This window comes from Dendrobates tinctorius, unplaced genomic scaffold (assembly GCF_039654945.1).
Source record: "Dendrobates tinctorius isolate UK_male_01 unplaced genomic scaffold, ASM3965494v1 ptg000160l, whole genome shotgun sequence".
NCBI classification, from domain to species: domain Eukaryota; kingdom Metazoa; phylum Chordata; class Amphibia; order Anura; family Dendrobatidae; genus Dendrobates; species Dendrobates tinctorius.
The window spans coordinates 24874575-24893189 of NW_027361827.1; the positions used below are offsets into that span (position 1 = coordinate 24874575).

Sequence of the window (18615 nt, forward strand, 5' to 3'; positions counted from 1 at the left end):
CCATTAGAACCATCATTCTGTAGTTCCACTACTGGTAGATCAAATACAGTGCAGGCTTCTATCATCTAGCTTACCACCAGCATAGCTCTGCTCTGCCTCCACCACGGACCTAATGTATATCTACAACCCTTGGCAAAAATTATGTAATCACCGGCCTTGGAGGATGTTCATTCAGTTGTTTAATTTTGTAGAAAAAAAAGCAGATCACAGACATGGCACAAAACTAAAGTCAATTCAAATGGCAACTTTCTGGCTTTAAGAAACACTAAAAGAAATCAAGAACAAAAAATGTGGTAGTCGGTAATGGTTACTTTTTTAAAACAAGCATAGGAAAAAAATTATGGAATCACTTAATTCTTAGGAAAAAAATATGGAATCATTATTATTATTATTATTATTATTATTATTATATAGCACCATTGATTCCATGGTGCTGTACATGAGAAGGGGTTACATACAAATTACAGATATCACTTACAGTAAGCAAACTAAGGCTAGTTTCACATTAGCGTTTACGGCCGCAGCGTCGGGCTGCGCACGGCCGCCGCTAAGCCCCGCCTCCTGCCGTGCCTCCGACGGTAGCTCCGCCTACGGACACATGATGCTACATGCGTCCTGCGTCCCCTATCTTTAGCACTGGGGACGCAGGCCGTGCGCAGGTATGCGTTTGGTGGTGCATGCGTCCTTTTGACGCTGCACCGACCAGCGCCACACGCAACAGGTTGCAATTTGGTGCGCTCGGCGCAGCGTCAAAAGGACGCATGCGCCGCCAAACGCATACCTGCACACGGTCTGCGTCCCCAGTGCTAAAGATAAGGGACGCAGGATGCATGCAGCGTCATGCGTTCGTAGGCGGAGCTACCGGCGGAGGCGTGGCAGGGGGCGGGGCTTAGCAGCAGCTGTGCGCAGCCCGACGCTGCGGCCGTAAACGCTAATGTGAAACTAGCCTAACAATGACAGACTGATACAGAGGGGAGAGAGGACCCTGCCCTTTCGGGCTTACATGCTACACGATGGTGGGGAAGGAGACAGTAGGTTGGTGGGTTGCAGCAGTTCCGGTGTTGGTTGAGGTGATATCACCGGTAGTGGTGAGAGAGAAGGAGGTAGCGGGGTCATTGCAGGCTGTAGGCTTTCTTGAAGAGGTGGGTTTTCAGGTTCCGTCTGAAGGATCCAAATGTGGTTGATAGTCGGACTTGTTGGGGCAAAGAATTCCAGAGAATAGGGGCTATTCGGGAGAAGTCTTGGAGGCGGTTGGGTGAGGAGCGAATAAGTGTGGAGGAGAGAAGGAGGTCTTGGGAGGACCGGAGATTACGTGAGGGAAGGTATCGGGAGATTAGTTCAGAGACATATGGGGGAGACAGGTTATAGATGGCCTTGTAGATCAGTATTAGTAATTTGAACTGGATACGCTGAGGGAATGGGAGCCAGTGAAGAGATTTGCAGAGGGGAGACGTGGAGGAGTAGCGAGGAGAGAGATGAATTAGTCGGGCGGCAGAGTTAAGGATGGACTGGAGAGGTGCGAGGGTGCTAGCAGGGAGACCACAGAAAAGGATGTTGCAGTAGTCGAGGCGGGAGATGATGAGGGCATTCACAAGCATTTTAGTAGATTGAGGGTTGAGGAAAGGACGGATTCTGGAAATATTTTTGAGCTTGAGGCGACAGGAGGTAGAAAGAGCTTGGATGTGCGGTTTGAAGGACAGGGCAGAGTCAAAGGTTACGTCGAGGCAGCGGACTTCTGGTACTGGGGAAAGTGTGATGTCATTAATTGTTATAGCTAGGTCGGGTAAGGAAGATCTGTGAGATGGAGGAAAGATGATGAGTTCAGATTTGTCTACATTGAGTTTGAGGAAGCGAGAGGAGAAGGAGGATATGGCTGATAGACACTCTGGGATTCTGGACAGCAGAGAGGTGACGTCTGGGTCAGAGCGGTAGATCTGAGTGTCATCAGCATAAAGGTGGTAGTGGAATCCATGGGACTTTGAGTTGCCCCAGACCAAGTATATAGATTGAGAAGAGTAGGGGTCCTAAAACAGAGCCTTGGGGGAATCCAACAGAGAGAGGGTGGGATGAGGAGGTGGTGTGGGAGTGGGAGACGCTGAATGTGTGGTTGGAAAGGTATGAGGAGATCCAGGATAGGGCAAGGCCTTTGATGCCGAAGGAGGAGAGGATCTGTAGTAGGAGGCAGTGGTCAACTGTTTCAAATGCAGAGGACAGGTCTAGAAGCAGGAGTATAGAGTATTGTCCATTTGAATCATGAAAAACAAACCAACAAAAAAACACTCCAACACATCACTAGTATTTTGTTGCACATCCTCTGGCTTTTATAACAGCTTGCAGTCTCTGAGGCATGAACTTAATGAGTGTCAAACAGTACTCGTCATCAATCTGGCTCCAACTTTCTCTGATTGCTGTTGCCAGATCAGCTTTGCAGGTTGGAGCCTTGTCATGGACCATTTTCTTCAACTTTCACGAAAGATTTTCAATTAGATAGAGATCCGGATTATTTGCAGGCCATGACATTGACCTTATGTGTCTTTTTTTTCCAAGGAATGTTTTCACAGTTTTTGCTCTATGGCAGGATGCATTATCATCTTGAAAAATGATTTCATCATCCCCAAACATCCTTTCAATTGATGGGATAAGAAAAGTGTCCAAAATATCAACATAAACTTGTGCATTTATTGAAGATGTAATGACAGCCATCTCCCCAGTGCCTTTACCTGACATGCAGCCCCATATCCTCAATGACTGTGGAAATTTGCATGTTCTCTTCAGGCAGTCATCTTTATAAATCTCATTGGAATGGCACCAAACAAAATTTCCAGCATCATCACCTTGCCCAATGCAGATTCGCGAGTCATCACTGAATATGACCTTCATCCAGTCATCCACAGTCCTCGATTGCTTTTCCTTAGCCCATTGTAACCTTGTTTTTTTCTGTTTAGGTGTTAATGGCTTTCATTTAGCTTTTCTGTATGTAAATCCCATTTCTTTTAGGCAGTTTCTTACAGTTCGGTCACAGACGTTGACACCAGTTTCCTCCCATTCGTTCCTCATTTGTTTTGTTGTACATTTCCTGTTTTGGAGACATATAACTTTAAGTTTCTGGTCTTGACGCTTTGATGTCTTCCTTGGTCTACCAGTATGTTTGCCTTTAACAACCTTCCCATGTTGTTTGTATTTGGTCTAAATTTTAGACACAGCTGACTGTAAACAACCAACATCTTTTGCAACATTGCGTGATGATTTACCCTCTTTTAAGAGTTTGATAATCCTCTCCTTTGTTTCAATTGACATCTCTCGTGTTGGAGCCATGATTCATGTCCGTCCACTTGGTGCAACAGCTCTCCAAGGTGTGCTCACTCATTTTTAGATGCAGACTAACGAGCAGATCTAATTTGATGCAGTTGTTAGTTTTGGGAATGAAAATTTAGAGTGATTCCATAATTTTTTCCCTATGCTTGGTTTAAAAAAGTAACCATTACTGACTACCACATTTTTTGTTCTTGATTGGTTTTACTGTTTCTTAAAGCCAGAAAGTTGCCATTTGAATTGACTTTTTAGTTTTGTGCCATGTCTGTGATCTGCTTTTTTTTTCTACAAAATTGATCAACTGAATGAACATCTTCCAAGGACGGTGATTCCATAATTTTTGCCAGGGGTTGTACCTTGGAGTACAATTTATGCCTCTTTGCATTCTCTGCTCCTGTGCATTACCCTGCCTCAGCGATTTTATCTTCTGTCATCTTCTGTCATCTATATTAGGTTAGCTGTTGGTGTGTTTTTACATCATTGTTGACTAGCTTCTAGCAGAGCTCAGCTCTCCTGCACTCCTCCATCACGGAGCTAGTAATAACTAGGCAGTGCAGAGCCGAGTTGTGTTTGTTGCCTGCTACTATGGCCTGTTTCACACTTCCGTTTTTGACCATCAGTCAAAATCCGCCGGTTTTTGAAAAAAAACGGATCCGCCATTTTTTTTGGCGGATCCGTTTTTTTCACCATTGAGTTGCATTAACGGCGGATCTTGACGGATGGCCATCCGTTGGATCCGTTTTTTTGCGGATCCGTCAAATTTTTTGCGTCCGCCGACATGCCTGGACGGACCCTGCAACGTTTTTTTTTTTTTTTTGCTGCAGGATCCGCATTTTACAGTGCGCATGCCCGGAGAAAGGAAGTCAGCTGGAAATTTAACCCTGAAATCCTTTCTGGCGGACGAAAAAAATTGTCTCTCTCTCGGGCAGCGGCTCCTTTAAAATTCTTCATTCGGCGGATCCGTCAAATAAAACGGTCCGGTGGCATCCGTTCACATCAGTAAGCAACGGATCCGCTTTCCGCCATTTTGGCGGATTTTAACTGACCCAAAAAAACAGAAGTGTGAAACAGGCCTATGAAAGCTTTGATATGAAAATGTAAATGATACTCTGTTGAATCATGTGGCAGAAGATTTGTCTCATTATTTATTTATTTTTTTACTATGTTCAATTATTTATTTTTTTTAGATTCGCATAGCTTCAGAAGGAATCAATGGAACAGTGGGAGGGAGCAAAGTTTCCACTAAGCTTTATATCAACGCAATGCACTCACATCCCTTGTTTAAACAAATGTGCCTGGAGGATTTTAAGGTAAGATTTAAGTTTTGCCTTGCCTATATGAAGTAGAAATCTGTATATACATTTTACTGGATAACAAAGCATAAAATCTGTAGAGGACAGCTTTGACCACCATGCCATTTTTATGCATAACCCCTTAATGCCCTATGACTGATACATCCACCATGGAAAGGATCAGGAGCTGAGCCTGCTGCACTCGCATCTGCCTCTAACTGTAGTGTCCTGAGCTGAGCACCGATCGAAACCTATAACCAATTAGAAACCGCAGTCAATCTCTGAGCATTTATTTAAGTGGAGTGTTTGCCAGTGCATGTATAGACTGGCCCACACCCCACGACATAATCGCAGGGAACCAATGGGTTGCTATCTTAGCTAGGGTCCTGCTGAAGACTTCCATGGCAGCCGATTTGGTATTCCTGTGAAGCTTAGTTAGAGACTGAGCTTACAAAGAAGACGGTGATTAACACTATATAGTGCTGTATATTTTTATTGCAGTATATAGGATAAGCGATTGAACGTTCTTAGGTTCAGTTAATTTTTTCATTGGGCTAAAAAAAAAAGTAAAAGGTAAAGAGTTTTAAAAATTTAAATTACAGTACTCCTCTTTTCACTAGTTAAAAATAAACATATTTGGTACTCATCTGTAAAGGATTGATTATCAAAATATATAATTAATCAACCTGTACAGAATTGCAGTTTTTCAGTCATTATGCCTCCCTAAAAAAATGCACAAAAAGTGGTCAGAAGGTTGTATCTACCCAAAATGGTATCATACTCCAAAATGTTATTAAAACACCATTATCTCAGTATAAAAGTTAGGAATCTGAAAATGGTGACAGGAAAAAATGTCACCACTTAAATAAAAAATCCATTCAAGTTTGGTATCCCCATAATTGTACTCCCAAGTAGAATTGGAAAAAGATCAAGAAAAATCCAAGTTTGTTAAAGACGTTGTCCACTACTTGTACATTGATGACAGACACCCGCCACGCCGATCAGCTGTTATCTGCATCGGATGTGTAGTACCCGGCGGCAGCCACTACAAGTAGATGGAGCAGCTTGGCATGTGAGTACTTACGGGTGGCAGTTGCCGACACAGATAACTAATCGGCGGGGGTGCCAAGTGTCCTAAAGATAGGCCATTAATGTAAAAGTAGGGGACAACCTCTTTATGGATTTAAATATTTGTCCAAGTTGAAATGAATCAAGACTGTTCGCGATGCACACACTGTCACGGTTTCCCAGGCAGATGAGCGATTTACATATTTGCAATAATATGCTGACTAGTTTTAATTGAATTTAGAGAAGTGCTGGTGACGGCAAGCATGCAAATTGCTTGCGTGTATTTACATGACTGCCTGCCCACACAACCAATACAAGATGATTATGACGGTGTGCTCATTGCACGCTGTCTCGATTGAGCAGTCTGCAATCACATACTGTAGATTGACTATAGACTTTTCATTTAAGCCCAGACAGCCCCTTTAAATTGGTTAACTTCATCGTCTTTAGTATATGCTCTTTATCAACCCTATATGGATTTTTCAGAGAAGTGATGGGGGAGCGCACTGTTTTCCTGATCTTCGTGTTGGTGTTTTCAATGAAATTGTGCCAATGGGCATTGATCCACAGAAAGTTAGTTATAAAGAAACAGGTATGTGAAGAAGTCTATTATCTGGTATGTTGGTATGACCTTGGAGGATAAAATCTTTGAGCTTGTGTACAAAACCATTTAATGTCATGACACAGCTGTCGGGTGACCCAAGACCAGGGGCCCCTTCCCTGTCCCTAACACTAGGGGGCGCCCTAGCTCACCATACTCCTCAGGATACTTCTGAAGGTGAAGATGCAAGGGGCCTCCACTCTTGCCCTGTTTCCTGAGTTAGCCCACCATCTGTTCATTTACCCAACCCAGGGAAGAGCGACGGTACTGTGCACTGAAAGTACACCAACCCGACAAACAAGGGAACACAAACAAGGATTAACAGAAAACTCCACGCACACACAATATTCACTCACATATAACAGAAGAATGCGTCGGAGTGTAAAGGTAGGGGAATAAACCAAAATAGAGAAGGATAAGTAATTACCACACATACAAACCAAGCAACAGTCAGATAACTCCTCCAACTTTCCTTCTCATATGAACTCCACTCCCACCATTAGCCATGCAGCAAATGCTAGCTCCGACAAGGATTTGTAACAGAGCCCAGATTTTAGAGGGGAAAGGAGTGGCTAACTGAGCCTAGCTGTGAGCACAGGGATTTCCAACATGGGTGATTCCTGTTCTGCCAGAAGAAATAAACACATTTAAAATGAAGGAGAAGGAGAAGTGCTTCTTCTCAGTGCCGGAGTAGGAGCAATCAGACGTTGCGGTCTTCTGGCTTCTCACTGTCGCGGTAACCCCATGACACTTAATCCCTGACATTTAGAAGGGTTTATTCTTGCTTTGACAAGATTAGACAAATAAACTCATGAACTGATTATACAAATACTGAAAGAAATAAAGCTGAAGGCTCATAGAGTATAGGCCTAAAATAACAGTTTATTAGAATAAGTTTAAAATACAGATTATTAAAATACAGAGGCTGCTAGGCAGAGTACAAGGAAATATAGACAGATTAAGTGCATAATGCAAAGCTTCAATCCACTTGCCTACTATGCCTAAATGCAACTAAATTTATATAGTTTATACAATGTGATTTTCTGGATTTTATTTTTGATATGTTATCTCTCAATGTTAAAATGAATCTATCCCTAAAATTATAGACTTATCATGGCTGATCAGTGGGACAACTAACAAAATCTGCAAGGGATCAAATAATAATTTCCTTCACTGTAAAAGGCTCTAAGGCAGATGATACTTACAGGTGGATATATCAGTCTGGATAAACCCTGTCGCCCCAACGTACGTTTCGTCAATTCTTCTTCAGGAGAAGTGTGATACTTCTGATAGACTCATTTAGCATAGGTTAGGCAAGTGGGTTGTAGCTTTGCATTATGCACTTTATCTGTCTGTATTTCCTTTTACTCTGCCTAGCAGTCTCTGTATTTTAATAATCTGTATTTTAAACTTATTCTAATAAACTGTTATTTTAGGACTATACTCTGTGAGTCTTCAGCTCTATTTCTTACAGTATTTGTATAATCAGTTCATGAGTTTTGTCCGTTATATTCATTACTTTGGACAGTTTTGTGTTATATGTTGACAAGATTATGATGCTATCTTTTAATATTTGGTATTCACTTCTCTTCTTTTTATATAGAAAATGATATCTGAAAATAATTTATGGGTTATGTGATCTAAACCTATATAATAAAGACTTAATTAATCATGAAATTTGAGGGTTTTTTTCCTACTATAACCCTACATGTCATGCCGTAAAGATGCTCCAGAATACAGTACGCCTTTAATCTTGCTCACTTTCCAATTATTTTTTCATTACTTTAGCCACACATCTTACTCCAGAGGAGTTTCACAAAAGAGTGGAACAGTATATATCCGCTTCACAAGAAGAAAAGGACACCATTTTATTGGACTGCCGCAATTTTTATGAAAGCAAAATAGTATGTATTTGTAACAACACAGTTTGATTTCTACCTGTATACGCGTTGCTGTAAAATGTGAACAAGTCTAAACCATTCATGATGTAAGCTATACCCAATGGGCACAATTATTACATGTGTAATTTACGGTCTTATGTACCAAAAGATTAAGGCCAAAAATTAGACTTGGCTCCATTTCTCTGCTTAGACGGTAAACTCAGTATGCACAGGGTATGTAGGGAGGTGCACAAACATGGCTGTCCACACTCCGTATGGTCACCATACATTGGTAAACAAGTGTTAAAGGGATTTTTAACCACTTCTGATGTTGATGACCCCCTCCCATGGATAATTAATCAATATCAATTCCACATGTTCTTGTACGATGTGTGGCGTATACGACTTGTGACTTGTGCTTGTACAATGTGTGACGTGTTCTCACACAATGTGTGCTGTGTCATGTACATGTGCAAAGTGTGCCCTGTGCTTGTGTGATCTGTGCTTATGGAACATATGCCCTAAGCATATGCAATGTGTGCCTTGTGCTTTTGCAACGTGCGTAAAATGCTTGTGTGATGTGCGCTATTTGTGCTTCTGTTTGCTGTGCTAGTGATGTGTGCATAATGCTTGTGTGACGTGTGTGCAGCGATTTTCTGATGCATGTACTGCTTGAGGGGAGGGGGGGCACAAACACTATTCTTGCACTGGGGCGCTTTGATCTCAGTGTCAGCCCATGATCATTTGCTCAGCATATTTTATGCATATTCATAATTCCTAATATTAACCCAACAATGGGCGTATTAGTACGCCGATGTCAGACTCCCCCTGTTTGGTGCAGGCATCGGCGCTGATCTATACAGCTGACATGTGCCCGCAACAGCCGCTGGTGGAATCACAAGCCACACGCGGCTTTCAACTAGATAAATGCCTCTGTCAATCTCTTGACAGCGGCATTTAACTCACACCTACTGGTAGCGCGTCACTAATCCCGCCCATCAGTGACCCGTCACATGATCACGGGTCATCTATGGATGACATGACAACCAGAGGTCTCCAGCAGACCTCTATGGTTATCATAGCCAGATTGCCATAAGCGCCACTCTGTGCAAGTGAGCATTTCTGCTACACACAGGCGATCTGATCATCGCTTGTATGTAGCAGGGGTGATCCAAGTAATGTAGCTTCTAGTCTGCCATAGAGACTATTAAAGCATGCAAAAGTAAAAAAAAAAAAAGTTTTTAAAAATATAAATCAAATAAAAGTTCAAATCACCCCCCTTTCGCCCCATTCAGAATAAAACAACTAAAAAAAAAAAGAAAATCAAACATACACATATTTGGTATCACCAATCTGTCAGTATAAAAAAGAATTAACCTGATCGGTAAACGGCGTAATGAGAAAAAATGAAAACCGCTAGAATTAATTTTTTTTGGTCATTGCTACATTGCAATAAAATGCAATAACGGGTGATCAAAAGATCATAACTGCACAAACGTGGTATCATTAAAAATGTCAACTCCGCAGGCAAAAAATAAGCCCTCACCCTGCCCCAGATCCTGAAAAATGGAGACGCTACAGGTCTTGGAAAATGGCAGAATTTTTTTTTTTTTTTTTTTTAACATACTTTGGATTTTTTTTTCACCTGTTATTAAATAAAAAAGAACCTTGTTTAGTGTCTATGAACTCGTAATGACCTGGAGAATCAGATTTGCAGGTCAGTTTTAGCATTTGATGTACATGGTAAAAAAAATTCCAAAAAATAGTTGGGGAACAGCACTTTTTTTGCAATTTCACCGCACTTGGAATTTTTTCCCCATTTTCAAGTACACGATATGGTAAGACCAATGGTGTCTTTCAAAAGTACAACTCTGCCCTCAAAAATCCGTCACATGGCCATATTGAAGGAAAAATAAAAAAAAGTTATGGCTCTGGGAACAAGGGGAGCGAAAAACAAACTCAAAAACGAAAAAGGGCTCCGTCATGAAGGGGTTAAAGAGGTAGTCTCGTGTTATTAAATTACTTTTGTTAGTTAGCATGAAAATAAGCAAGTTCGCATTTGACATGCCTTTTCTGTGTGTTTTTATTCTTTTGCAATGAGAGCTTTGATCTTACATAGTTTACAGCTTTTTTCCATGGAGCTTGGTTCAAGTATGGGCAGTAATTCCATCCCAGGAAAGGGATTAACTCCTAACATCCTAGTCAGCTCTCTCCAGCCCATTAATATCTATGTAGCTATGAGCTGCTCAAGAGAACACTTGGGAATACTCCATTAATCTAAAACCCACAGGACAGGTCCTACATGTGGGCTGTTCTGTGGATGGTTTCTAGCTTGGCGTAGGAGGGCTGTGTGGGTGAATGTAAAATGCTGCTTATTGCAATGATTTGCTGATAGTAAATGCTGTACTTGGATTGCACTGTGTGGTTTATACTGCGGAGATGTCTAGAATATTGATCTGGGACTACACAGCCAAAGATGTTATATTGATGTTAGAACACTCTGAGGAAAAGAGGTAGTTCAAACAACTCCACACTAAGGGTACCGTTACACCTAGCAATGCACCAGCGATCCCGACAAGCGATATGACGCGGTCAGGATCGCTGGTGCATCACTAGGTGGTCGCTAGTGAGCTGCCACTCAGGAAGATCTCACCAGCGACATTGCTGGGGACGGGGATCGCTACTTACCTGTCAGACGCGTAATCCTGCGTCCTCCCGCCCGGCTCCATGCGTCGCTCGTCGTCACAGCAGGAAGCGCCGCAGGAAGTGACCGACGAGGAATGGTCCAGCAGCTTCTCGCGCGATCAGCGATAATCAGCGGGGGAGCTGGTCGGAGGTAAGTATCACATGTAGTGATATCGCTAGCAATATCGCTGTAACGTCACAAAATCGGTGACTTTACAGCGATATTGCTAGCGATATCGCAGTGTGTAACGGGGGCTTTAGCCACTCACAGCAAATACATAATAATGAGTAAACTTATAGATAAAGTAGCCACTAAAAATGTTGAGGGAGAAAAACAAACTGTTGGTGTCTAGATACAGCACCATATTCAAACCATCACCCTCAAAAGGAAAACATGATAAACGGGGGATTTATCACAGAGACCACACATGGTGCTAAAGGAGAATAACAAACTATCACAAGAGTGATATAAATTGATATTCCAACAAGAAATATGCACACCAAAATACCACATAAATACAGATGAAGATTATCATAGATAGTACATAAGGATAAGCATGCTCAGTGCGGCTTTAAACAGGAAATGGTCTTCTCACCACATGTGACTCCTACCTCTAGTGTCTCCGATTATCTTGTTTTTCACCCTCAACATTTTTTAGTGGCTACTTTATCTATATAAGTTTACTCATTATGATGTATATGCTGTGAGTGGTTAAGTGTGCAGTTGTTTGAACTACCGCCTTATATATATATATATATATATATATATATATATATATATATATATATATATATATATATATATATATATATATATATATATATATATATATATATATATATATAGTATTTTTTTTTATGTATGCTACATGCGTTTAAAATACGTCTTCACCCATGACCATCTAATACTTATTGAACAGTGGATACAGGCCATCTGGCCTTCTGTTTCTGACTAACGTCCTATAGGGTGAAGTAGGAGAGGAGGGACAGCCGTCGGACGAGCGGGGGCGCCATTCTCATTATCTTATGGTGCCAACCTCCGCATCTAAGTAGGCGTTCAGATAAGTTGTGTATCTAGGGTCAGATCACTCTTTTCTGCACATCGGCTGAGTGAGACTGATGTACTTTTGAGCACAATTATACCACTTCAATTGTTGAGGGTCTAGATCCTGGTGCTATTATATATATTTTTTTTTTTTTTTAGGTATTTAGAGGGGTTAATCTCTGATCTTGTAAGCCGGGGTTGTTATTAGCCAGATATACATTACACTGGCAATACCGATAGGCTAGAGGGTTTAAATTGTATTCTTTACCTCTAGTACTTTTTTTGTAGCCCTTTGCCATTTTTAGTACTGAAACATCACTATATAGGGGTTATCAAGACTTCTTGTTTTATTATTACACTTATTAAAAGTTATATTTTAAATAGGTTTTTTTCTAGTAAGCTGATGTTAGAACACTCCATAATGTTAGTGAATTTGGTTGCAAGAACATGGCATACAAGTGAACAAAAAACCCACCTGCGTTATAGAATTTACATGAAAGTGCAATGAAACAGCAGGATAACATGATATTTGGATGTAAAATGTGTGTTAGGCTGGTTTCACATTTGCGTTTTTTTGCGCTGTAAAAAAACGCATACGTGCGCATGCGTTTTTTCCCCTATATTTAACATGGGTGCGCATACCTGCGCGCTGGCATGCGCACGTATGCGATTTTCATGCGCTGCGTTTTTTTGGGGTGTGCGTTTGTATTTTCCAGACGCAGCATGTTGCATTTTTTGGCCCTGCAAAAAAGCGCATGCGCACGTATGCGCACGTTTTGCGCTAAAAATGGCCATTATAGCCTATGGATGCGCATACGTGCGCACTGGCATGCGCATGTAAGCGTTTTTTTAGCGCTGCGTTTTTTTGGTAGTGTCCACTTGTTGTACTAGTTATAATCTTCTAAAGTCAAAAAAAAAGTCTATATAAAGGAGGTGCCTGCCAAAACTCTGCCACTACTACACTGACAGATTGGAGAGCAGACAGTCAACAAGGAACCCATCTTATATCAGCGAAGAATGTGAGTATATTACATTATATGCCTGTCCTTTTAAATTATGTATGTACTAATGATTTTTATTATTTTTACATGCAGTATGTCTTCAGAATCCGAGTATTCCCCATCGCGGCAGGAATTGGCGCAAGCAGACCGTGAGGTGATTATTTTCGTGCATCTGGTAAGTATATCTGCTGCTTCTCCAAATCTCTTACGTTTTTTTCTACTTTTTTAAGACATCGTCATCATCATCTTCTGCGGACGGGACTAGTGAGGGCGAAGAGCAGGAGCAGCGAAGCCAAGTCCCGGTGGTGATACGGAATGTATGTATCAAATGATTTGTAATGTTCTTTATTTTTTATCTTCTATTTTTACTCTTTTTTATGTTTCTTTTTTTGTAACTTTTTATTCAATTTAAATTTGATTATTCTAATGAATGTGTTTTGTCTAGGTTTCACAACGGGATGAAGACGTCTACCTGGATAATGAGCAGCTCATCAGCCTGGTCCAGGAGCGTTCGCCGTTGTGGGACAGCCGTGACCGGCTGCACAAGGACATTGTGGTGACCCGGCGGCTATGGAATGAGGTGGCCGCAGCGTTGATGGATGGCTGGGACAGCGCCACAGCATCCTCCAAAAAGGCGTTTAGTGAGTATTTCCCTGCTCTGTATTGTGCCGCAGTGACTGTTGTCCTTGACGGCACTGGTGAGTTTCGTGCTAGGCATATTCTAGCAGGAAACCCAACAGTGTCATTGGGGTCTACAGTGACTGCTTTGAGTATTGTATTGCTACATTGTGCTGCAGTGACTGTTGTCCTTGACGGCACTGTTGGGTTTCGTGCTAGGTGTATTCTAGCAGGAAACCCAACAGTGTCATCGGGGTCTACAGTGACTGCTTTGAGTATTGTATTGCTACATTGTGCCGCAGTGACTGTTGTCCTTGACGGCACTGTTGGGTTTCGTGCTAGGTGTATTCTAGCAGGAAACCCAACAGTGTCATCGGGGTCTACAGTGACTGCTTTGAGTATTGTATTGCTACATTGTGCCGCAGTGACTGTTGTCCTTGACGGCACTGTTGGGTTTCGTGCTAGGTGTATTCTAGCAGGAAACCCAACAATGTCATCGGGGTCTACAGTGACTGCTTTGAGTATTGTATTGCTACATTGTGCCGCAGTGACTGTTGTCCTTGACGGCACTGTTGGGTTTCGTGCTAGGTGTATTCTAGCAGGAAACCCAACAGTGTCATCGGGGTCTACAGTGACTGCTTTGAGTATTGTATTGCTATATTGTGCCGCAGTGACTGTTGTCCTTGACGGTACTGTTTTTTTTTTAACAACAGTGGACAAAGTCCGAACACGTTGGCGTTCGATCAAGGACCGCTTCAACAGTGATGTTCGTGCTGAGGGCCAGGTTCGCAGTGGATCTGCGTCAAGGACCAGAACTAGATACCGTCACTATCGCGCGTTGCAGTTCCTAAGACCGGTCCTTGCCACGAGATCGTAAGTATTATAAATTTTGGGTTTTTATTAATCTGTGTTTTTCTAATCCACAGCTGATGCTTCTTGTAAAGGCATGGTAGTAATGATTTTCCTTTATTCCACAGCACCTGGAGCAGCACCCTGCAACCTGGCCCTGGAGCGGTCCTTCCTCGGACGTCCTCTGACCCGTCCCAGCCATCCGACAGCCAGGAAGCACCTTGCAGGTCAGCCACACACACAGCTGGTGACCAGGAAGCTGGGCCATCAGGTGTTCCCCTGTCCCAGGTCTCTGCCACTGGTTATGCGGGCACTACCCGCCAGCGGCAGAGGGCCTTGGACAGGAATGTCTTGCCCGAGTTTATGCATTTGAGCGAGGCCTTTAATTCCAGCCTCAAGTCACTGTCCGACAGAGTTGAAAGCGGTTTTGCACTCATGGAACGTGGTTTTAACCACTTTGAACACCGCTTCAATTCTGTAGAACAGCGCCTTGACCGTCTGGAGGCCGACCTCAACAGACCAGCACACCATTTTTTTAGTAAGATTGAAAAGGGCATGGCGGAACACCTTAGTCCTGAGCAACAGCTGAATGTGCTGCAGGCCTGCAACAATGCTTTCTTGCAGGCTATGCAGCATAATCGGTACGGTCAGCAGTCAGTGGTGTCATTTCCACCTGTGCCACCATTGACTCGCTTCACCTCACTACCGACTTGTGCTGCATACCACTGCACGGACACCTCTATTCAAAGCCAGGACACCCACCGTTACACCACCACAAGTCTGAGTGCAGCTGGTCACTTCACCGACACCACCATGGCAAGCGCTGCTCCTGTCTGGAGCACCACCGCCACTCCCATGCATGCGTGGAGCTCAGCCACCACTAGGCAAACATGGAACAGCCCTGCCGCTACAACAACATGTAGTAGCCCTGCCACCACCACTCTGCAAACCTGGACCATCACTGCCGCCACCAGTCCTCCTGCAAGGACGAGCACTGCCAACGAAGAGCAGCAGCAGCCGCCACCTCAGCAGCAGCCACCTCAGCAGCAGCCACCTCAGCAGCAGCAGCAACCACCTCAGCAGCAGCAGCCGCCACCTCAGCAGCAGCCGCCACCTCAGCAGCAGCAGCAGCCACCTCAGCAGCAGCCACACCAGCAGACGGGGGACCTACACTCAATATTTGCCCCTAGTTCAAGGCGAAATCTATCAAGGCGGGCATTGGGCCAAAGTCGGTCCAGGCACACAAGCCTACGGCGACATGCCATTACAACTAATGTACCTGAACAGATTTCCTCTCCTCCAAGTGTTCCTAGTTTAATTCCCTTAACTGGACTACCTTCCCCCACAAGTTTTGTTGCCCTTTCCCCTCAAACACCGTCTTCAACTGCAAGTGTTGCATATTCCCTGCACACCCCCAAATTGAAACCATCTGCCCCCAAACGCCGTAAAAAATAATTTTTTGGTTTACTTTTTTTGATTAAAAATAAATTTACATTTGTGGTTCACCATTAAAAAGTTTCATTAATGTTGTTTGCGCCGCTCACACACACTGATGGGTAAATACATGTTAAAAACCAACCCAAGGCCTAGTATAGTCATATGTGAAATACCACGGCCTAGTATAGTCATACCAAGGCCTAGTGTAATAACTCTAGTTTTACCAACTTGGATCTGGTTTCATGAAAAACAAACTGTTGAAACTTGTCTAAAAAATAAGTTTCTTTCTAGTTTCACCAGTTTGTTTTTTGTGAAACAAGATGCTAGTTGTTAAAAATCGAGTTATTACAGTAGGCCTTGGTATGACTATACTAGGCCGTGGTATTTCACATATTACTATACTACTAGCCCCAAGGCCTACTATACTCATATTTGAAATACCACGGCCTAGTGTAGTCATTCCAAGGCCTAGTGTAATAACTCTAGTTTTACCAACTAGAATCTGGTTTCATGAAAAACAAACTGTTGAAACTTGTCTAAAAAATAAGTTTCTTTCTAGTTTCACCAGTTTGTTTTTTGTGAAACAAGATGCTAGTTGTTAAAAATCGAGTAGGCCTTGGTATGACTATACTAGGCCGTGGTATTTCACATATGACTATACTAGTAGGCCCAAGGCCTACTATACTCATATTTGAAATACCACGGCCTAGTATAGTTATTCCAAGGCCTAGTGTAATAACTTGTAAGTTGGAATGGAGCAGATTACATTCATCCACTCAATGCTGACTTGTATTCACCATTGACTTTCATTGGGGTTGGGTTTTGAGGGTTGTGTTTTGAGAAAATCACATACTTTTTTTCAACTAGTTGCACAATTTTCTCTTGGAAAAATTTGGTTTCCTGATTCATGGCCTGCAGCTTTGCTCGTTCCAATATATTTCACGCAGACTAGCAATGCTGCATTTTAACTCGTATGTGTATTTACCTGCCCAGGTGTGTGAACATCAAAAAATTCAGTTATACATGGGAAGTTTTTTATTTAATTGGAGTTTAAAAAATATAGTGCACTCAGTAATGGTATCAAATAAGGTTTTTTATTACCATAAACAAACAAAAACATTACACCATTTCATCTTGCCAGTGCACCCGTCCTACATCAGAAATAAAGTAGGCCGCAAATTGGTCCCTCATTTGGCCATCTTCAACGGATGACCTGAGAGTGTGCTGAGTGAATTCAGGCAATGGGTTAGGAGCATCATCGTCCAGTTCAAAGGTCGGGTGCTCTTTAGCCATCACAAAGTTATGTAGAACCACACAGGCCTTCACCACCTCATCGACTGTTTCAAGTTTAAGATTAATGGCCGTGCCCAGAATTCGCCATCTGGAGAATCCCAAAAGCACACTCGACAGTTCTTCTGGCCCTGGTCAGCCTGTAATTAAATATTTTTTTGGTGTGGTCCAAGTCCCGGCTGGAGTAGGGTTTCAGTAAGTTTCCGCACATTTGAAAAGCCTCATCGCCAACCATTACAAAGGGCAGTGGCGGAGCTTCGGTGTGAGGAAGAGGCCGTGGCATAGGGAAATTAAATTGGTTGCCATACAACCTCTGGCCCATGTCTGAGTTTTTAAAAGCCTGTGAGTCATTACCACGGCCAAATGCTCCAATTTCCACTGCTACAAACATACATCCGGCATCCGCAATCGCCATGAGTACTATTGAAAAGTACTTTTTGTAATTATAGTACTCAGATCCCGTTCTTTGGGGTTTGATGATCCGTATGTGTTTACCATCAACAGCTCCCAAACAGTTGGGAAAATTGCATACTGTCCAGAATTTGTCAGCAATTTCCATCCACTTTTCAGCGGTGGGCAGGGGCATAAATTCTGGACAAAGAACTTTCCAGAGAGCCCGGCAGGTGTCAGCAACAATTCCAGACAAGGTAGAGATTCCAATACGGTACTGGAAGTGTAGTGAAGATAGGGTTTCTCCAGTCGCCAGGAATCTGTGAACAGACAAAGAAGTAAAATTAATATTTATGTATATTATTTTAAAAAACTATAAAATAAAATATTAGTACATTCACGAAAACTAATTACCCAAGGTTTTGAATACTAAATTTAAAAAAAAACCATCAGACCGCACCCCTTGGTTTTTAAAACATACCGTAATGTCACCAGTAGCCGTTCCTCAGGAGGAATCGCACGACGGAGCTGTGTGTCCTGTCTCCGGATGGATTGTTGGACACGAGCAAGCAAATCCATGAAACTTTCGTGGGACATCCGGATATAATCTGTAAATTTCTCCGGGTTTGACTGGAGCTCGCTGTAGAGGGTGTGGTATGCCCCACGGCTATCCCGGAGTTCAACAATCGGATGTATCCACATACGCCGCCGTCTTCGCTGCCTCTCTCTCTTCCTTTGTTCATGGCAAGCAACTGCATACGCCTGAGCCATCGCGATGTCCAAATCCAAGTTGAAGTGAAAACTCTTCCAGCGCAGATCCATGGTCACGAGAAGAATCAAGCAAATGTGAAGAATACTGTAGACAGGGTCTATATATTAACATACCACACCCACAATGCAGTCCCATTGGTCTTGTGTGTTGTTGAATGGTTGTTTTTTCATTTTTGTGGGGTTTTTCCAAAATCTGTAAAAAAACGCAAACGCACAAAAAACGCATACAAACGCACAAAAACGCTGCGTTTTTTTCCTGCATGCACATAAAAATGCTTGAAAAAAACGCAGCGTTTGTATGCATTTGTATGCGTTTTTTTAATGCGTTTTTTTGCGGGAAAAACGCGCTGCAAAAAGAAGCAAGTGTGAAACTAGC

At 42.6% G+C, this 18615-nt stretch overlaps 2 protein-coding genes across 5 annotated transcripts in view; both read left to right on the forward strand.

Annotated features, from left to right (window-relative positions):
* Positions 1-18615, forward strand: part of TSTD2 (thiosulfate sulfurtransferase like domain containing 2) — a 46065-nt gene that overhangs the window by 18627 nt on the left and 8823 nt on the right. For all 4 annotated transcript variants that reach the window (XM_073549732.1, XM_073549733.1, XM_073549731.1 and 1 more), the window contains 3 exons: positions 4500-4622; positions 6159-6264; positions 8062-8177. In XM_073549732.1, coding sequence (XP_073405833.1) covers positions 4500-4622; positions 6159-6264; positions 8062-8177 — 345 coding nt within the window. The remainder of the gene's footprint in view (positions 1-4499; positions 4623-6158; positions 6265-8061; positions 8178-18615) is intronic.
* LOC141052405 (uncharacterized) lies at positions 13939-15953 on the forward strand. Its single transcript, XM_073549633.1, has 2 exons — positions 13939-14375; positions 14480-15953. Exons 1-2 carry the CDS (start codon positions 13993-13995, stop codon positions 15804-15806), a joined length of 1710 nt encoding a protein of 569 aa, XP_073405734.1. The 5' UTR covers positions 13939-13992; the 3' UTR covers positions 15807-15953.